The 22,311-nt window shown below is 41.2% G+C and overlaps 1 protein-coding gene across 7 annotated transcripts in view; it reads left to right on the top strand.

Annotated features, from left to right (window-relative positions):
- gli2a (GLI family zinc finger 2a) overlaps positions 1-22,311 on the top strand; it is a 592,799-nt gene that overhangs the window by 289,044 nt on the left and 281,444 nt on the right. For 2 of the 7 annotated variants that reach the window (XM_072258698.1, XM_072258703.1), the window contains one exon: positions 3,734-3,982. The exons of 1 other annotated variant lie outside the window; for it this stretch is intronic. In XM_072258698.1, coding sequence (XP_072114799.1) covers positions 3,734-3,982 — 249 coding nt within the window. Of the gene's footprint in view, positions 1-106; positions 661-3,733; positions 3,983-22,311 lie in introns of those variants that run through there. 4 more of the 7 variants (XM_072258702.1, XM_072258700.1, XM_072258699.1 and 1 more) reach the window with 4 other exon arrangements.

The following is a 22,311-nucleotide window of genomic DNA, read 5'->3' as shown; positions in this document are numbered from 1 at the left end:
GCTGGGACAGATCAGTGGGACATAGATCGCACTTTTCCTCAGCAGCGGGGTTTACCGCCGAGAGAGGGGGGTGGTAGGAGACAGACGGGGGAGTGGAGGTTGAAGAGAGAGAGAGGGTAGAGAGAAAGGAAGGGTAGAGAGAGGGAGGGTTAGAGAGAGAGAGTGAGAAGGAAAGAGAGAAAACAGTTTGGAAACAGATTTGTTAACACATGCCTTAACCAAGTACGCTACAGCCGGTAGAGTTTGTGTGAAGTTTTCTTGTAATTGATGCCATTGTTGACCCCCTTTTTAAAATAATTCTGTCGAATGTTTTGTGAAGTTATTTACACGGCATAAACCGGAGCAAATAACCCCTTTGCCTTCAGTCGCAGTAATTGTATGGGAATGACAGCAGTTTGATTTAATGATTAGCCACCTGACCCTCTGCTCCTCCGAAACCTTTAACTAGAAAATAACTCGCCTTTTTCTAAGGGCATGGGTCTGAATGTTAATCACACGGAGGAGGGGAAGGGAGGAGGGGGGAAGCTTCATATTGAAATGGGCGCATTGTTCTGGGGAGCATTTGAAAAGCTGTCTGACCATTCAAGGCTTTATGCAGGTTTCAGGCAGGACACAGCTCAAATTCCTCCACCGTCTAAATCAATGGCGAAAACCATCCTAGTGAGTACACGGCTCATTTTAATGACAATTTTATAACTTTCGAGGTCATTTTATTTTGCAAATGTGCACAATTTCAGTTGATTTAGTATCTGCCACGGATGTTTTTTTTTCTTTAAAAAAAACCGCATGGAACGCTTTCTAATTTTGAGAGGTTAAATAATTGCTTGGGAGATTTTTTTTCCCCCAAGTACAAAAATTTAATTGAAAGCTGCTCTTGTGCCAGTTTTGGCGAGTAAAAGCCGAGGACTACAGGGAGTTTGAAAGTTTGAAAGATAAAACGATGCGTTCTCAGTCTCTTCCTGACTGCACATTTTCGGCATTTTGATCTGATACAGCTGTGATGTTTAATTCCCCCAACCCCCAATAAATCCTGTACGGTGATGTATATCTCTGCTCCAGTTCTAAAACCCACTGGGAACTTATCATAAAGGAAAATGTAGAACAACCCGCAGAACAATATAGATCGATTGGACAACACGCTTGTAACTGTTCGTGCTGCAGTTAACTGCTAGGCAGCCTGTTGTGGATCTTTGATGCGCCGCAGTAAATTGCAGCGTAAAAAAAAATCGTAGTCTGATAGTTTTCCGAGCCTGTTGGTATCTGCCAGGGAAATTCACTCTCTCTTTCTCTCTCTCTCTCTCTGTCCGATAAGGTAAACTTGACTTTTTGAAACTTTACAGGCTGTTGCTATTTCTGACTCGCTCCGCTGTTGAACTGTCTGTTTCAATTCAATTATATGTGTAATTAGCATCGCTTCCCAGACCAACGTCTCGCTTGTTTATAACTTTTATACCTCTTGCTCAAAAATGTATTTTCGTGTCCAATGAAGTAATAGTTTTAAAGAAACACTGATTTATTTTTTTTATTATAATTTGGAGGGAATCTTGTCTTTTAGCTGTTCGGTGTCTTTTTTCTTCCTCCATCACTTGTTATCCAATCCTCCGGCGCAGGATCACTGACAAGAGCTCAACGTTGTTGTGAATAATATCCAAAGTGGAGATCTCTAGACCCTACTAGACAATAAATTGCAATTTTACTGTGTATTAGTGCTTGTGGCTATTGGTGCCAGTGAACTTCAGGATGATGCTTTGGTGCTAGTATTCACTGGAATGATGCATTGGTGCCAGTGTCCTCTGCAGTGCCATGCAGATTCTCACCCCGCTGGATTGGCACACCGAGTCCACACTGCTCATGGTGCATTGATGCCAGTGCCCTCTGGATTGGTACACAGATTCTACCCCCTCTGCAATGGCACAATGTCACCAGCTGCATCTGGGCTGGTGCTCAGAATTCTGTCAATCCCTGCAGTGCATGGGTACCAGTTACTTCAGGGACAGCAGGCTGATCCCAGTTGTCCAAGAGAGGGTGCAGACACCAGGCTCGATGCACTCACCAGAATTCTATACAAGACAATGCATTGGTGCCAATCCTGCAATGGACTTCTTGCAGGGCAGGGCTCTGATGCTGACCCCACTTGGACAGCAGGCATGGTGCGGCACATAGGCACTAGACCCCTGTGGGGTGGCAGGCTGACACCAGCCTGTACGGGACAGCACTCTGAATCTGATACCCTCAGTGGCAACTCACTGATGCCTGGCCCCTGTGGGACCACCCATTGATGCCAGATGCCCTGACATAAGCCCCCTACTGCAGTACACTTCAGTTCAGCCCCTGCAAGACACAGGGCCAGCGGTGGTCTCCTCCTGCCTGCCATATTGTTACAGAAACAGAAAGATATTTACCCAAATCCCTTTTTTTTTTGTGATTAGACTCAGCAATGCAGCAGCATCAGTGGAAGAGGAAGCAGAGTTCACGTTTCACTTCAATGACCTTTTATGTACACCATTTTTTGGTTTTATTCCAGGTTTCCAGCATCTGCAGTTTTGTAATATGCTCAAACTTTTTCTATGGTTGCATTCATGAGTGTAAGTCCCGACTGCCATCTTAAAAGATCGCACAGCATTATTTTGAAGTGGAGAGGAATTTTCTCTAAGTGTCCAAGTCATTCTTTGCCCCTCAACTAGTATCATTTAAAATTCATTACCTAGTTGTTATGTTAGTGAACTATAATTTGCCAAATAATGCAATTTGAAGTGACTATATTTCAAAGAAACCTCAATGATGTAAAGAGCTTTAAGTTGTCCCTGGGGAGTGAAAGACTCTAAATGAATGTTTTGTAAATATTTTTTACCTGTAAGCCTAATATAATGTACCAGTTACAGAGATGAGGAGGAATTCCTTTAGATGGTGGTGAATCTGTGTAATTCATTGCAATACATGGTTGTGGAGGCCAGTTTATTGGATATCTTTAAAGCAGAGGTTGATTAGACAGGGTGTCAAAGTTTACAGGGAGAAGGCAGGAGAATGGGGTTGAGAGGGATAATATATCAACTATGATGGAATAGCAGACCAGATCCAATGGGCTGAATGGCCTAATTGTGTTCTTATGTCTTATTATTGCAATATCATTCATGTACCTAGAAATAATATGTGGTTCACATTTTGTATGCATACAATGCAAGAAGAGTCTGTTTACAAACAATAAGTGGTGAATGATTAAAAGCTAAAGCAGCATCGTCATTTTACTTGTCTGAGGATATGTGTAGGGGCCAAAGATTGCAGCAGAGTGTCCCAATTCATAACACTCAAAATCAGTTGCAAACCTGTTCACTGTTAATGCTAATAAGCTCAACAGATACTGCAGATGCTGGAAATCTTCAACAGCTCACACAAAATGCAGGAGGAACTCAGCAAGTCAGGCAGCATCTATGGAGGGGAATAAACAGCCGATGTTTCCGATTGAGACCCGAGGGTCTCAGCCTGAAGCATCAGCTGTTTATTCCCCTCCATAGATGCTGCCTGATCTCACTGTTAGCAGGGTTTCAAATCAAATCTTAATCAAGCATATGTAAAGTACACTGATAGCCTGTAGGATAAATATGGAGAGTACCCGAGCAACAATACAGAAAGGCACAATAATAAGAAGCATATTGGGGAATAGGATTAATGCTTAAGTTTCAATAAAGATATCAATGACAGGTAAAGTGTTACTGTTTTTCCTTCCTCCATACAGAAGTCGAAAGCTCTTGGCCTGACTATGTAAGAGAGCGCAGGAATGCAATCTCAATGCGGCCACACAGGACAGGGCAGTCCTATTGCAAGATAAATGAACAGCCGTGCAGCTCCAGTGAAGACACTAGCTCTTCCTCAAAAGTCAAGAACTCTCTGGGCTCACTGCCGCATTTAGCCGAGCCGCAAACTCCCTACCGGGCAGTCTGTTTGTCAGTGGACCCCCGAAATGGCTACATGGACCAACGCTATTGTACGTATCCACCCGCCTGCTACTCATTTATGTCTTGCACGGAAAGACCCTCACCATGGGGTATGGTTCCACCCAATCATGTAAAATAGCAAAAGGGTCAGAATAGTAACAACTTTTTGTTTTTGAGACCTGGAAGGTCATTCACATTTGTCTGGTCCATCATTGCCTTCTATCATTGTAACTTCAAACTTTTTTTTAAAACTATCTATATAATCACTTGCCTGATGAAATCATTCATATTATAAAGTGATTACTGTTTTATGGTAAACACTCGCATGCAGCTTTGTTTTAGAAGATGGCATGCTTCCATAGGTACAGGTCAGTACTATCTTGAATGGGATATTTTTCAACTCATAGATGTAATTTATTATAGGAAGGTTACAGGTCAAAGGTATCTTAACCCAGAGCAAGGGCAAGATCTATAGGGATTATCTGAGGACATTAAGTGATGTCTTGGAAGAGAGTGGATAAGCACAGCCAATTACTTTGCAATCCTTTTGACATATATCGAGAAACTAATTGGCAACATGCTTGCCTTTGACTGGAAGACAAATTTGTTTCGTGAACTTTTCGGGATTGGCAAAGAAGCGTAAGAACTCCAAAATTTCATTTCTGTTTGGTAATGTGGAAAGCTATGCGTCAAACTTTAGCAGCTGCTATGGTTGTGGGGAAGATTATAAGGAAAAGGTTTAACTTTGGATGCTGTGACTGCAAGCAGAAATTAAGACTGCAGAGGGGTATACTGCTAGTGGCCAATACTCTTCGTTGTCTTTTGAACTGATCATGAAAGCCCAGTTTCCCTCTATTGCTTTGGATAGGCTAATTGAAATTTAGTAAGAAGGAGAAGAGTAAATCATACGACGAGAGCACCACATTGGAAGTTTTTATCCAAATGACGCAGAAGCAATTGATCCAAAACTAATTAATCAAAACTGCATTTTGATGAAATATTTCATGCTTTGCTGCAAATCGAAATGGAGTGGTCCTTTAATGAATCCTAAGTACTTATCTGTGAGAGCATTTGTGAGAAATAAGAAATGTAAAGGGGATCCATGAGAGAGTTTTTTCACCCAGAGGGTGATTGCAATCCGAACTATACTGCCTGAGAAGTTGGGGGAGGCAGATATTCTCATAACATTTGAGAAGCATCTGGACAGGCATTTGAATCATCAAGGCATTGTGGCCCACAATTTCAGTACTGGTAAATGGAATTAGCATAGCCAAGTGCTTAACGGCTGACATGGATTTGGTGGGCTGAATGGCCTTTTCTATGCTATATCAGTCTTTGAAGTTTTCAACAATCCAAGTTCATAGATGTCCAAGAGGTATGAACTTCAGTAAATTAGGATTATCCAAGCTTTCTAAAGTATTGTGTACCCTACTATCCTTTGGGTTCCCAGAAAGTAAATAAGAGTGAAGACACTCTTTGAAATTTACAAGATTAAGTAGGTTGAAGCTTTTGTACAAACTAGAGAAGATCCAGGTAGAAAGAACTGTTTATGTTAACGAAATGTATAAGTGCCATTAATTTTCTCACCAGGTGAGTTCTCAAAATAGCATGTAGAGCAAGCTCTGTCAGCAAGTTTCAGAATGACCCAGACAGTAACTTAGTGGCTTGGATTCAGCAGGATACTTTTAACAGCACAGCGTTCCGCCCTGGCTCTCGTCAAAGTGTGCTGTATGTAAATAAATACTGTCTCAATATATCTTGCTTGCCAATTCTTTCCAAGGGCTTTGAACGAATGACTTGATGTGCACTAGAAACAAACTGAACATCAAGGAAATGCAGATACTGTAATTTTTGGGGAAAAAAAGAAGAAAATATTGGAAACAGTCAGCAGATCAGGCAGTATCCACAATGGAAGAAACAGCATTAATGCTTCCGGTAGAAGACGTGTCATAAGTTGTGTCTGACCCACTGAGTAATTCCAGCATTTTCTGTTTTTGCCTCAGACACCATCTAAGTTTTCCATGTGCCGCGAGTCACTTCTATTTTCTGTCAATTATTAATTTACCCTTTTCTATCTGGTTTCTTCTATAAAAATTAAAAATTTTCCATGTTTCCTATTTTTCAAGAGAACAGATGTTCCATCCTCTATTTAAGTAACAGAACATCAAAGCAGGGGTTAAAGAAGAGGAGTGTTCGGGTGGAATAGGAAAAGATGAGTGACATTAAAGATACCAGTAGGGCATACCACAGATTGAAAGGAAAAGAACAATCAACATGCAAAATGTTGGAAAGGACTGATTGATGAGAGATAATAGTTGATTAAAAAATCAGAGATAAACAGAATCTGTCCAGTGAGAATCGTGCACGGGGAGCAAAATTAATATATTTTTAAATCTCTTTCAGAGATGATTGAGAAACAAAAATAATCAAATTACTCTGGCCTTGGTCTTTATTTAATGGGCTGAACCTTCAGTGAAATTTTTTTGGCAATAAGAGATTCGGGACTGAGAAGTCTAAAAGGGTTATTTGATGTGATGCTTCTACATGACTGTGACCAAACCAGTTGCTGCATTATGAGTGATGATGCTGAACTCGGTTTTATTTTATCAATTCAGTCTGGAAGGAGGTTGTTTGATGGCCCTGTTTATGAAGGAGTGGCACTCAAAATATATCATTGTAGTTTCTTTAAGGACTGTTTTTTTAAATGTAGACTGTAATGTAAATTATCCATGTGGATAGTTTATTTTCCAGTTACAAGCAGCAGGAGACTTAGAGGGCAATGATTACTGAGTCAGGCTAATTAGCGCACTGTGCAGTGTTTTGATTGTGATTCTGAGGGTTTTATGTGCTTATTATTGGAAGAAAAAAGAAAATAGATTCCCTAAAATACAGTTTCCTGAAATAATTGGATTTTAGTTTGCACATGCATTGGTCAGAAATTTTGCAATGATGCTGAACTGGTTGGTAAGTAGTATAGGAGTTAATGGACTGAGCTGAATTAGAGGAGAGATGAACTTCAGGCATAAGAGTTAAGCATTGTACTCGTGTCGCTCCACATCTGCTTTCCAGTACTTGCCTACAGGATGATGTCTCGGTGGCTCCAAGCTGCAGCGTGTCTTTCTCCCTCAGAACCTGATGGGCAGCGTGTTTGTGCTGTTGATCATTTGTGATTTGCCCACCCACTCTTTTCTGTGGAAGAATAAAGCCCGGGTATCCCTCTTGCTGGAAACAGAGATGAGCTTTAATCTTCGTTTGCCTGGATATAGCTTACAACACTGAAAGCACTGAATCACTCCATCCTTAGATTTTGTGAACAGTCATCCTTGTGGTTCAAGTATCATATTTACAGCAACTGCTTCAATTGGGTTTAATGGTGGTAAAATAAAGCACTTTGGTAAATGTGATATGATTGATTGCAGTTCCTGCTGCCATCTCTTGGTAAGCTTTCCATCCTACCATCAGGGCTTGATTCCTTAATTAGAAGCTTCCCTGGGTCGGTCTGTTCATAATTATGTTTTCCAACTAGATTCTTGTTGATTTTATTTCTTTATGTAGTTAAGGAAGATGCAGGGCTACATGTTAAAATGAAGTCTAACTACATGTTGAAGTGTTCTTGGGTTCTGGTGTTGAATCCTATCACATAATGGAGTAGGTGATACAATTTGGCAGATTCCAATAATAGCATGGAAGCCACCATTTCATTTGCCTCTACCAGATCACGTTGGAGAATGTAGTGTATTTAATATTTGAGTAATTTTGTGTGCGTATATATATATAGTTTGATTAAGCATTCTTGTTCATTTAAGTAATTAATTGTAGATTATACGTATAAATACATGCATTGCATACATCATCACATGATATGTGCACGCATCGCTTAAAGTAAACACAATGCTGGACCTGTTATCCAGACTCCTGCATCCTTCTTTGAATTAGTTTAATGTTTTGAAGTTACAAAACATGACAGAGGAAGCTGAGAACAATTTTTTTTTGCATAGATGGCTTTCCTGAGAATTTACTTTGTTTTGATTTTAAAGGTCAAAAATATGTGTAAAATGCTCACCATCGCCGTTCACCAATAACACCACAGCGAGAGGGAAGGGTGTGATAGGTTGACTTACATATTTACCTTGACAAGTGAAGCATTTATGTCAAGAGAGTCATATATTAACTAGCTGTATAGTATTCCATGCTAATTTGAGATCTTCCGTTAAATTATTTGCATGTGAGCTGAATTCTTTGGTGAGCTAGTGGTTGAACCGTGGTGCAGGCCTGATTGTCGGCCTGCATGCTGAGGTTAAGTAATCTCAGCCAAGCCAGCAATTGAGGTGAGAGAACTGATCTTGCCTCCTAGAGAGAACTGGCAGAATGAAAACTAGTTCAGTAAGATGTCTTCTGATGCAGGAAATCGTAAACACAAGGGACTCTGCAGATGCTGGAAAATGGGGGACTACTTTGCCAAGCACCTCTACTCCATGTGCTAAAAGCAGAATTTCCCGGTGGCCAACCTTTTTAATTCATATCCCCATTACCATTCTGATGTGTCAGTCCATGGCCTCGTCTTATGCCAAGATGAGGCCACTCGAGGGAAGAAACAATACCTTATATGCCATCTAGGTAGCCTCCAACCTGATGGTATGAACATTGATTTCTCTTCCAGTAATTTTTTTCTTCTCTCCCCCTTCCCTCTTCTTCTATTCTCCATTCTGACCTCTTACCTCTTCTGCTCACTTGCCTATCACGTAGTGCCCTTCCTTCTTCCTTTTCCCCTGTAGTCCAATCTCCCCTCCTATCAAGTTCCTTCTTCTCCAGCCCTTCACCTTTACCACCCACCTGGCTTCACCTATCACCTTCTAGCCAGTCCTCCTTCCCCTTCCTCCCCATCATTTTCTTCTGGCATCTGCCCTCTTCCTTTCCCATCCTGATGAAGGGTCTTGGCCCAAAATGTCAGCTATTTATTCATTTCCATGGCTAATGCCTGACCTGCTGAGTTCCTCCAGTATTTTGTGTGTGTCCCGTCGATTACAGGAACTGCTTGGTTCATGGTAATGAATCAGCTTCAAATCAAAGGAAGTTTGGACTTCTCAGTCCCAAATTCCTTGTAAAGAAATTGCATTGAAGATTCAGCCCAAGTACATACACTTATTCAATATTCAGTGGCTATTACATGTTAATAGTGATAATGAGGGGAACACTTAACTGCTGAAGTGTTCCGGGTGAAAGCATCAGCCAACTTAAAATAAATTGGTGATTGGTTTGTTGTCATGTTCCATGATACAGTGAAAAGCACTTTTGTTTGCATGACATCCAGACAGATCATTCCTTACATATCAAGGTACTGCAAAAGGAAGACAACGAAAGAATGCAAAATGCAGTGTTACGGTTGCAGAGAAAATGCAATGCAAGAAGATAAATAAGGTCCAAGGCCATGGCTAGATTGAGAGATCAAGAGTTCATATCTATTGTACTTAACGTCACTACTAAAGTATTAGAGAAGCAGGATAGTAGTTGTCCTTGAGCTTGGTGGAGAGAGTTCTCAAACATTTGTAAACTCTTCCTTATGAAAAGGGGAGAAGAGAGAATGACGGATGGGAGGGGTCTTTGATTACATTGGCTACTTTTCCAATGGAATAAGAAATGTGGGTAGTCATTGGAGGGAGGCTGGCTTGTATGTTAGACTGGGCTGTGTTCTTGTGGTCTTGGGCGGGGCAGCTGCCATACCAAACTGGTACATCCAGATAGGATGTTTTCTATGGACCGCTGAGGATCACTGGGGTTAAGCAAAATTTCCCTAGCCTTCCACCAGTTTGCTTTCTTGGCTATTGCCAATCTACATGGCTGGACCAGGACAAGTTCACCCAAGATTGCACTAGATCATGATGACTCTTTACAAGATGCCTTCAACAGATCTACCCATTACTATGTAATGAGTGTAATTCCAGGATGAGCTATTCACAGAGGAAAAATAAAGTAAAAATAGGCTCGAAGGTGGTGAAGACAAATGCTTTGGGTACACCGGTTGTCTGACAGAGAGACTTTTAAAAAAGTCTTGCTCTATTCATTTGTGAAACATGTTCTCAGATGAATAAGAAGGGAGTTCCTTATAACTTACTGCAGAACAGGGTATCTGGTTCATATATTGCCTAAAAGACAGAATACACAATGCAGAATTATTGTGACTCCAATTCTTCTGGGGAAAAAAGTTTTTACGGATGACATTAGATGTTTTTTTTTCCCAAGGAAATATGATTTGTCTGGTAATGAAAAATATGTAAAAGTTTCCCGAATAGTTCTAGTCAGTAGTCTATACAGGTGTTTATCGTCAGTCTTGTTGGAGCCATTGTCAGATCAACAGCGGACTGTTTGGAAAAGCATAGTTTGGCAGTTTGGAGCTGGCCTTGCTCCCTTCCTCATTTACATGTTTTTTTTTGAAGATTATAAATACCATAGCTTTTTTTTGTCTTTGTTCAGGAGATAAAAGAAGAGTGGATGTTACAAGAAAATTGGCAGAACAAATTGTGAAATCCTAGTTTGTAGATTAATGGCATAAAAATTCTGCATCTTCAAGATGACTCCTTAAACTTAATTCAACAACAGCTCTGGTCTGCTTTGTTTTAAAATGTACATATGGTAAAGAGAACCTCTGTTCTCTGCTCTGATGCAGAGGTAAAACCCTTTCCAAAATTACTGCTGATTATCTTCAATTTTAATTAACTTCTGTTTTGATTGAGCAATTAGCTTTACTTTCTTCCTGGATCCCCATTGATCCTCCCTCTGAAGTTGTCAGCTCAGACAGGGATAACATTCCGCAGGGTCGCTCCACTTCTCCACCAAATCAGTTTGCGGTGCGTAGGAGACTTAGACAGGCTTCTTGAGCATGTAGGCGCATGGTATTGATGCCAGGAAGGGACTAACGGGATACCTCCCATTCCAGCTTCCGCAGCTTAAGGCTGATTATAGAGGTGCTGTGGGCCTGCACTTCAGTGGAGATTTGTATATGGGACAACTCCACTCAGGTCTGTACGAGACACTTTTTTAAACCCGTCACCACTGACTCTACCAAGCAGCTCCAATACAATGTGCAAAGCATTTCATGGAATTATACAGCAAGGCTTTGATGGGCCGAATGGCATAATTTTTGCACTTGTGTCTTATTCCTTTGAGCCCACACCAGCCATCAAGTATCCACTTAGATGAGTCCTACACTTGTCCCATTTTACTCCAGTCCTGATGAAGAGTCTCGACCCAAAATGGCAACTATTTCCCCACTGAACCTTCAAGTTCCTCCAGCAGTTGGCTTTCTACTCCAGACTCCAGCATATGCAGTCTCTTGTGTTCCTCCACTCCTATTTACTTCTTTCTACTTTGCTCTCATTCCCGTCCCACAGCACTCACCTGCAAGTTAGTTTGGCTAACCTACCAAAGGGCACCCGGAGGAAGCAGACGACTAATATGTGTGGGGAGAACATGCAAACTCCACACAGACAGTACCAGAAGTCAAGACTGAGCCAGCATCACTGGAGCTGTGAGACAATGGCTTGACTAGCTGCAACACCATTTCACCACATTTTTGGTTTAAGTCACGACTACCTCAGAATCTTGATGTTGCATTAATGAAGGAATCACTGACATCTGAGGCACCAGAACAGTAGGAAGCGCTGCTGAGACAGCTACCACATAGACTCACAGAAACAGGCCCTTCAGTCCATCTCATCTGTATCGATCTTCACCCAACTATAGCCCTCCATACCCTTCCCATCTGTGTACCTATTCAAATGAAGTGTTGCCTAGTAAAGACTGTTTGCTTTAAACCTTTTGCACTTGTGCATGACTGGGCAACTGGATGTTTGAATGTGGCTGTCGAAAGTGAGGACTAATACTAATCTTCGGAATCGGAGATCAAACTCAATTTGGACACATTCATCTCCTGCCCTTCATGACTCAAATCTAACATTTTTATTCAGACCAAAATTAAAAGTTTGTTCCCTCTCTGTTTTCCACAAATGTGTTTCTGCTCTGAAAAGCTGAACACCACATGGAATTAGGTTTATTAAGCAAGCACTATTCTTAAGGAATCGTTAAACTAGAAAGTTGACAGATGGGAAAATTCTATTTATGGAGTTGGTTTATTTCTTCAAAATAATGAAAAATGGACCATTCATAACAGCATATCTACAATAAGCTATTATTAAGTAGATTACAGGTGATTCAAAAAGTGGCTGTGTAGTGGATAGAAAGTTGAACAGCAGACTACTACAGAAAGAAATCACTGAGTGGGCACCCAAGTGAATTCAAATCCCATCGTGGCAGATGGAACATTTAAATTTAATTAATTAGTTCAATAGTGATGAAAATACACCTAGAATGTATGTTCATGGTCTTCTGCTGCTGTAGCCCATCCACTTCAAGGTTCGATATATTGTGTGTTCAGGGATGCTCTTCTGCACACCACTGTTGTAACACATGGTTATTTAGTTACTGTCGCCTTTCTGCCAGCTTGAACCCGTCTGGTCATTCTCCTCTGATCTCTCTCATTAATAAGGTGCTTACTCCTACATAACTGCTGATCACTGGAAGTTGTTTGTTTTTCGCACATTCTCTGTAAACACCAGAGACTGTTGTGTGTGAAACTCCCAGCAGATCAGCGGTTTCTGAGATACTCCAACCACTCCATCTGGCGCCACCAATCATTCCACAGTCAAAATCACTTAGATCATATTTTTTCCCCATTCTGAAGATTGGTCTGAACAACAACTGAACCTTCTGACTATGTCTATATGCCTTTATGCCTTGAGTTGCTGCCACATAATTGGCTGATTAGATATTTGTACTAACGAGCAAGTGTACAGGTGTACCTAATAAAGTGGCTACCAAGTGTAAAAGCTAGTATCAGTAATAGTAAAACTATCAAATAAAATGCCTCTGGTTCACTAGTATTCTTTAGGGAAGTTATTCTGTTATCCTTACAGTCTGGCTTGTAGCATGGCTGACTCTGAGCTAATTCAAGAGGTTTTTTTTGGACTAGACAGCAAATGTGACTTATTTGTGACTCTCACACCTTACGAATGCACCACAAAAGAAAAATACTCAGCTGAATCATCCTGAGCATGACTGGTGGCCTAAAGGGAACCACTGACATTCAGCAGTTATAATGGGATTAATTCCAGGCTTTAGCCAAGATTTTTTTGTCTGGAAGATGGTGTCTCATCCATCTCCACGTTCCTTATGCAATCCAACAGTAGGACCCAGCCTAGTTGGGATCTGCCAATCCTTTGCCAAGCCAGACTACTTGATCAGAGTGAGGATGTTCAGCCTGCAAATTAGGAAACAAGGAGAAAGGTAATTCTAGTTTATTTAGATGTTCTTAATTATTTCTAAGTGCTTTCAATTAACTTTTTATATTTTTATTATTTTACATAATTTATTTTTTTTAAATACAGTATAGGGGATGTTTAACACCTGTTGGAATTAATTACAGGTTTTGGCAGAGGACAAAGCTCATTCCCAGCTGTTCTCCTAAACAAAACCTTCTAGCCTGTTCCAGGGGTGTGGCCTTTTCATAATGCTAACTGGAGCCTCATTTTCCCTGGGACCTCACTGCCTAATTCCAGGGTGTGGAAGATCAGCAAGATCAGCTCTATACTTCCCCGTCTGGTTGCACACTGTTAGGCATTGACTGTGAATAGTCATTCAGGACCAAAAACTGAGGCCAGGGCAATCCCTCCTGTGTCCTGTTGAACATCTGGGAAGCTTCCTGATGCCAGCTATAACTTAGCACGAGTGCTGCACTGAAGCAGGTCATCTACCCAGGTTCACAGTTGGTGGATATTCTGTGTTTTGTTGTACACTGTCATTGAAAAGAGTAATCGTTCCTGGATTTCTACTTTTACCCATTTGATTCCACAAGCTCACAAGATGGAAAAATGTTAATTCCACAATTGGGCTCCCTCTGCTGGGCAGACAAATACTAATAAATCTGGCAGAATAGGAAGGATACCAATAAGATTTGAAGTTGAAAGAGTATAGAGAAAATTTAGAAGGATGTTGTTGGGACTTGAGCACTTGAGTTATTGTAAAAGGCTGAACAGGTTAGAACATTTTTTTCCCCTAAAGCATCAGAGAATAAGGGAAGATCTAACTGTGGTATGCAGAATTATGAGGTGAATGCAAGCGGGTCCCCCCCCCCCACTGAGGATGGGTGAGACTAGAACTAGAGGTCATATTTTAAGAGTGAAAGATGAAATATTTAAGGGAACATGAGGGGGAACAACTTTACTCAGAGGATGGTGCAATTGTGGAATGAGCTGCCAGTGCAAACGGTGGACTTGGCTTAAAATGCAACATTTAAATAAATTTTAGATAAGTACATGGGTGGGAGAACTATGGTCCAAGTGCAGCTCAATGTGACTAGGCAGAATAACAGTTTGGCACAGACTAGATGGGCTGAAGAGCCTGTTTTCTGTGCTGTAGTTTACTAGTTGACTCTGGAACAGGCTCCTCCTAGACACATAAGGTTTGAGATTAACATAATTCATTTCAAACAATACCTTAGAAGTATGCTGTATTAATGTTAGCATATAAATATGTAATACAATTTGTTGTCTTATTTCTGGAAAATGAAGTAATCAGTTTCTTTGAAACACTGGGAAAAAAGCATTAAATCAATCTCGGAGAACTACTAACACTCGCATAGATAATGCTGACTTTCCTCATGATGCAGCAACTTCCGAACTGGAGAAGACTTTTTAATCACTATGTGTCTCTGTGGACAGCATCCTCTTCTTTCTCTTCTGGAGTCAGAGGGTTTAGGTTTAAGTACTGCGCCCCCACCCCGACCCACATCAGAGCACAAAATTCAGGCTAGTCTTTGTGCAGGTGTGATAGTCTGTTCCATTCTTGAAGTAAGAGTTGACTTTTGAACTGGGATGACTGAGAGGTCTAAATCTATCTCCAGATTTACTGCTGGTGTGGAAGTGTGAGCATGGAAGAGGAGGGAAGAAGGTTTCAAGTGGATATAGATGAGCTGAGTGAGTGGGCAGTAACATGGCAGATGGAGGGCAATGTGGGGTAATGGTTAAACAAAAAGCAGAAATATTGGATCTCTGGAACAACAAACAAAATGCTGGAAGAACTCAGTGAGTCAGGCAGCATCTGTGGAGGGAAATGCACAGATGATGTTTTGAGTTGGTTGTCCATTTCCCTCCACTATTGCTGCCTGACCTGCTGTGTTCTCCAGATTACAGCATCTACAATCTTTCACGTCTCAATGTTGGGTCTCTAATCTTTTAAGTTTAGGAGACTAGAGGTAAACTTATTGAAGCATACAAACTTCTTTGAATATGTGACCAGGTTGATTTGGTGAGGATATTTTCCCTGACTGAATAATCTGGAGGTTATAATCTCAAAGTAATGGTATCACTCAAAGGGTGGCCAAATTTGAAGTTCACAACCTTAGAGAACTGTGGAAGCTTTCTTGCTGACTTCATTCAAGAATGTTATTGTGGATATTTGGGAAGGCAGGGGGAGGTTGTTTAAATTAGATGATAACCCATGATCCTGCTGAATAACAGACCAGGCTCAAGGGGCTGAATGGCTCCTCCTTCTTTGGTTTCTTCTGTTCTTAGGTTCTCATCTTCACTCTCATGTTGGACATGAGAACCAGTGTGTGATATCAGAATCAGATTTATTACCACTGACTTCTATGACGTGAAGTTTGTCGTATTGTGGCAGCAGTACAGAGCAAGAAATAAAATTACCATAGATTACAGAAACATAGTGCAAAAGAGAAAGGAATAGTGAGGTAGTCATGAGTTTATAGACCAGAAATCTGATGACAGAGGGGAAGAAGCTGTTTTTGAATTGTTAAATGTCTTGGATGGTTAGGGTCCTCATGATAGATGCCATGTTCTTGAGGTACCACTTCTTAAAGATGTCCTTGAAGATGGAGAGAGTTGTGTCAGTGAGCAAGCAGGTTGAGACTACAACCCACTGCAGCCGCTTGTGAACCTACACATTGGAGCCTCCGTACCTGGCTGTGAAGCAACCAGTCAGATATTTTAACCAACATCGCCGATTATGCAAATAGGCACAGTTTTGTTTACAAGAATCGTTGTGAGTAGATTTGGCTACATTTCAACACTTCAAAAAAGTATTGGAAAGATTTGAGACATTTCAACATTGCTTAGCATGCTATATTAGAGAAAGTCTTTCTTTCTACATTGGTGGAGTAGACCACAATGTATTGAGATACATACTTAGAGCCGGTAGCCTTAAAATTCAAGTGAAATATGTAAATTCCCACCCAGCAGTTAATTGTCTCAATGTAGCCAAAGATCCTTTTCTCAAGCTGCTTTAAAACCATGTTGGTTTTGCCTGCCAATGGTTATCATTTTATTGCTATATCTCAAAATGGAGGAGTGACTGCATTATTCATAAAGGAGGCTGGATGAGTTTAGTGATGATGAATAGGTTCAAAGGAGAGGTTTTGTCTGTCAGTGTTCCTGCTGATGGCAGGAAACCTGGCAGAAAATTTGTTAACATGCTTAATGTCTGTGGTTACTGTCACCCATCCATAGTTAGCTCGCAGGCACCGTGATTCTTCACAGCGTAGTTCCTTTGCTGTGCAGCCTCACAATGTGACAGCAGCTGAAGCAGACCCATTAATTTGGAGAATGAAATATGCATGTTGCTGATAGATAGTGCTTGTGATGCCTCTGTTATCTAATGAGAAATCTGTAGTGTCAAGAGGTCTTGGGCAAATGGGACTTGAGGTAGAGTTGCCAGTGTTTGATTTAGTTGACTGGAGAGTAAGTGTGAAAAGAATCTTCTTCATTCAGAAATACTCACTTATCCTTAAAGATTCTTTAAAGCCATGTGTTAGGAAAAGAATAGGTAGTGTTGTTATTTTCTTAACTTCGTCATCTGGCACTTTTTTTTAACTGCATCCTTGCACCCTGTGATGTGACTGATTTCAACGGTTAATTTGACTAGGCAGGGATGACAAGCCTTGCCTCCTCTGGATTGTCAATTCTGGGCAATAAAGAAGTGAAATTAAAATTAATGATTAGATCAACCATGGTCTTATTGAACAGGCTTAAGGACTCATAGCATTTTGTTCCAATCTTGTTATGTTCACCTTTAAAAGAATAGTTCTACTTTAGTCATAAATTTCTTACTGAAGATGGCTAAGGACAATTTTGGATAAGCATACTAGGACTTGGATTGATACTGAAGACCCTAATAGGATCCTTCGTGGCTGAGGGGGAAGGCCAGTGTCTAGTTCAGAATCACCTTGACTCATTCTAATCCATGGAAGTTCCAACACTGAACCTAACCATCCCGCTCTCTCCAGTGCAGGCCACTGTTTACACTCTTACCAGTAAATAACATGAATCTTCTCTATTCGTCATTTTTCTCAGATTGGTTTGGCCCTACTTCCCTCATCAATCTGCCCTGATGTTGACTTAACTGTTACTAACCTAAGAAATGAACGCAACTCCCTGAAACTTGACTGTGAAGAATTTTCTCACCTTATTCACTCTTCCTCTTTCCTCCAAAATGTACTCTTAACATTGTATGAGAGGCCCTTTGTATCGGATACCAAAAGAGCTCATCTTCAGATACACCTGCAAACTGCTATCAAAGTTTCTGATACCAACCAGTAACCAGTCAGTGACAAGTGTATGGGTGTGTCCAAGTAAGCTGACATTCAACTGGGAATCTCACTTTTAAATACAGATCTGGAACTTAAAGCTGCTGTTTGCGGAGAAGATATCTTTAGCCATTGTATTGTATACAGTGTTAGTTCTTCACTTCCCTGTGCAGTTTTCGCTCAGGCCTAACTTCTTTAAAATTAGATTCAGTAGACACTTTATTGGGTACCTCTTATACCTCATAAAGTGGCAACTGAGTGTACTTTTATGGTCTTCTTCTGTTGTAGCCCATTTACTTTAAGGTTCGACGTGTTGCATATCAAAAATGCTCTTCTGCACGTCACTCTCTGGCAATTCTCCTCTGACTTCTCTCATTAACAAAGCATTTTTGCCACAGAGCTACTGCTCACTGGATGTGTTTTTGCTTTTCACTCCGTTCTGTGTAAACTCTAGAGACTGTTGTACGTGAAAATCCCAGCAGATCAGTAGTTTCCAAGATATTCAAACCACCCTGTCTGGCACCAAAAATTATTCCATGGTCAGTCGCAAAGATCGCATTTCTTTCCCATTCTGATGCTTGGGCTGAACAACTGGACCTCTTGGCTATGTCTGCATGCTTTTATGCATTGATTTACTGCCACGTGATTGGCTGATTGGGTATATGCATTAACAAGCAGGTGTACAGGTGTACCTAACAAAGCGGCCACTGAGTGCATGCACAATACCAAAATATGTCAGAGCCAGACAGGATGGAGTTACAGCATTTACATTGCCAGTGAACGTTGCAGCTCCCTCTTTGTCTAATGCACATTCTTCTCCTTCCCGACAAATTAACACGGCTCAAAGAATTAGACGTTGCTCCTGGTCCTTCTAAAAAAAACTTAATTAAACATCTGAATTTTTCTGAAGTCTTTAAACAGATCAATATTACTTGCAGAAATAAAATTTGATTGGAGGAGCTGTCGTTCAGCTGCATTCAGATTCCTTTAGCCTTTTATTGCCACCAGCTCTAACTCAGTGGGTGATGGTCTTAACCCTCCAATGCAAGATTGTGGATTCTGGTCTCACAGAGAGACTTGGTATGAAATATTAGACTGACACTCAATGTATTATACTCATTGCAGGTCTGTGAGGCAGCATAGTAATGTAGCGGTTAGCATTATGCTTGACAGCGCTGGCGATCACCGATCGTGGTTCAACTCCTGTAAGGAGTTTGTACATTCCTGCTGTAACCACATAGGTTTTCTCCAGGTGTTTCAGTTTCCTCCTGCATTCCAAAAGACGTATGGCTAGGTTTACTTATGTTGCCGTTGGAAGCACGATGACATTGCTGGCCACCCCCAACATGATCCCCTGACAGTGTTGGTCATTGACGCGAACAACGCATTTCACTTTATGTTCCAACGTTTCAATGCCCATGTGACAAAAAAGCTAATTTTAAATCTTCGATCTCTTTGTTCACCGATGACTTTACATGATCCTGCAGGAGTGTAGACTTGATGGGCCGAATAACCTCCTGTAACAATTTGACAATAAGACAAAAGGTGAAGCATAAAAATACACTCACTGCCAGGGGGAATTTACAAGGTTACCAGATTTGGATCTGTCAGTTGCTGGGTCTTTTTGCATTCATCTCCAGTCGTTAATGTAAATTATCCTCGTTTCTGTAGACTAATAGAAGCAATATTTTATTTTGATACTGGCACCGTTTGCCCTTGAGTAGTTGATGCTTCCTTTCTAAAGGCAAGATAGGTTATAAGTCAAATTATAATTTTGTACCGGGTCTCTCAAGTAGAAAATTAAACCAAGTGGAAATTAGCTCTTGTTGGTCAGCATTGTGTACAGTACACTTGCCTAAATCCCAGTGGGCGTGCTTGCAGAGAGGGAGTAATGACCAGACATTGATACTGCAGTGATCCCACACTTTGTTTTTGCTTCCAGTGCCTTGTCTTTAAACATGGGACTCTGCTGGGGTCTTTAATTTGCATGGCATCGTTGCCTATCCATTGGATAGATACATGGAGGGGAAGGGTTTAAGAGCGCTATGGACTGAATGCAGGAAATTGGGACTAGCTAGGTGGGCAATGGGATCAGCATGGTCTCATTGGAACATTGGGGTGGAACTGTAGCATAGTGACTATCACAGTGCTTTTGAGTGCAAGCGCCCCGGGTTCAATTCCTGCTGCTGCCTGTAAAGAGTGTGCATGTTCTCCCCCTGATCATGTGGGTTTCCTCTAGGTGCTCTGGTTTCCTCCCACAGTCCAAAGACTACCAGTTGGTTATTATATGACATTGTAAATTGTCCCATGATTAGGCTAGGTTTAAATTGAGGGTTGTTTGGTGGTGTGGCTCAGAGAGCTGGGAGGGCCTATTCCGTGGTGTGTCTCAATCAATAACTAAGTAAATAAATAGAATGTGGTTCCGATTTAGTAATCACACGTACATGAAGCATACAGTGAAATGCATAGTTTGTGTTCACAATCAACACAGCCAAGAATGTGCTGGGGCAGCCCACAAAAGAGTGGCCACACATTCCGGCGCCAGCATGGCATGCCCACAATGTTCACACAACAACACAAGGTACGAAATAAGAGCAGGAATCAGCCATCTCGTCCGCTAAGCCTGCTCGCCATTCAATAAGACAATGGGTGATCTGGTCACGGAGTCAGATCCACTTGCACTTTCCCTATAACCCATAATTCCTCTGCAATGAAAGTATCTATCTAATTGTGTCTTCAATATGTTTAATGAGATAGTCTCTATTGCTTTCCTGGGCAGAGGATTCCACTACTGTTTGGAAAAAGCTGTTTTTTTTTCATCTCTGTCCTAAATCTATTCCCCTGAATCTTGAAGCTATGACTTGTTGGACCAGAGAACCAGTACCCATTCTGTATGACTCTAAAATTAGCCTTGAGAAAATAGAGATGAACCGTATTCATGAGCCACTGAAATCTATTGTTGAAGAATTGAGAATACCAGTATTTAGATGAGGAACTCTGAATTTATTTCTAACCGGGATAGAAAGACTGAAGACAGAACCATTGATTTTTGATGAACAGTCCTGTTGAAGGGTCTTAGCCTGAAATGTTGACCCCTCTCCATAGATGCTGCCTGACCCACTGAGTTCCTCCAGCAGTTTTTGTGTGTTGCTTTCAGTTTCCAGCAAATGCAGAATCTCTTGTGTCTGTGTCATTGATTTTACCACCTTCAGAGCAGGCTGTTTAGGAAAGCTAAGTTGTGTTTGTTCAGCTTAGGACTCAGTGCCTTTGAAGTGTAGTCATCACCTCCAACAGGGCTTCTGCAGTTCATGATGATCACAAACCACATTCTGAACCAAAATACACCCAATGGGCATTTTATTAGTTATCTCCTGTACCTAATAAAGAGGCCACCAAGTGTATGTTTGTGGTCTTCTGCTGCTGTAGCCCATCCACTTCAAGGTTTGATCTGTCATGTGTTCAGAGATGCTCTTCTGCTCACCCTGTCAGCTTGAAACAATCTGGCCATTCTCCTCTGATCTCTCTCACTATTAAGGCATTTCCATCTACAGAACAAGTGCTCACTGGATGTTGTTGTTAAATTTCTCACACCATTCTCTGTAAACTCTAGAGACTGTTGTGCATGAAAATCCCAGGATATCAGCAGTTTCTGAGATACTTAAACCACACTGTCTGACACCAACAACCATTCTACCGTCAAAGTCATTTAGATCACATTTCTTCCCCATTCTGATGTTTGGTCTGAACAACAACTGAATCTATTCAGCATGTCTGCATGCTTTTATGCATTGAATTGCTGCCACGTGCTTGGCTGAATCAATATTTGTATATTGAGCAGGGGTACCTAATAAAGAAGTCATTGAGTACCTTGGTTTTGTGCGATAGTCCGGGAAGAAAGGATTCTGGTACTGAAAGAGTTAATGTACCTCAGTTCTGCAAAATGAAGTGAGCCACAGCAGGCAATGTCATTCATGTTTGAAAATAAATCATCCAGTGTTATAAACAGGAAAGCCGGAGGTGAAGCTGCACCGGGCTGGGCTTGAATGGGCTATTTCTCCAGGTAGGCACATCACAGGCATTCCTAGACACATAGGGTGAATTGTGGTTCCAACTGTCCCAGCTTCAGAGCAGGGCAGGGTTGATAGAAAACAGGAAAAGATGGTGAGAAGTTGCGTAAGCCAGCAGGCGTTTCATGGTTTCAGCTGCCAGTTGTATGAGAGCAAGTTTAAATAAGGCATGGCCTATGCATAATAATGTAGTCACAGGCAGAGATTCTCCTTGTCATTAAGAGCTGAATTCTCGGCCAGATAAAAAGTTATTTAAAATTTAATAGGCTTATTCCCCTAGTCAATATTCTGTGTTGCTCTGTGTTCATTCAGACTTGCCCATCATGTTGTTTGGCTGAAGGAAATTGCCTTTAACCCACTTCAGATGAAGAGTTTCGATCCAAAACTACCTACTTCCCTGCACAGACAGAGCATACACGGCAACAGAGCTCTTGGTCCACAAAGTCTGTGCCAAACATGATACCAAATAAAATAAAACTAAGTCTCCTCTGTTACACCTCCATTCCCTGCATAGTCAAGTGTTTAACAAAATGCTTCCTAAACACCACTCAGTGTCATCATCGTCATCATAATATTCCGTGTTATCTGATGTGGATGATAATGGTCTTTCCATGACCATGATTGTTCTTGGCAAATTTTTCCACAGACGTGGTTTGCCATT

The sequence above is a fragment of the Mobula birostris genome, chromosome 5 (assembly GCF_030028105.1).
Source record: "Mobula birostris isolate sMobBir1 chromosome 5, sMobBir1.hap1, whole genome shotgun sequence".
Taxonomy (NCBI): Eukaryota; Metazoa; Chordata; class Chondrichthyes; order Myliobatiformes; family Myliobatidae; genus Mobula; species Mobula birostris.
Note: the sequence above shows the minus strand (reverse complement) of the source record. Positions and strands in the feature narration are given on the sequence as shown.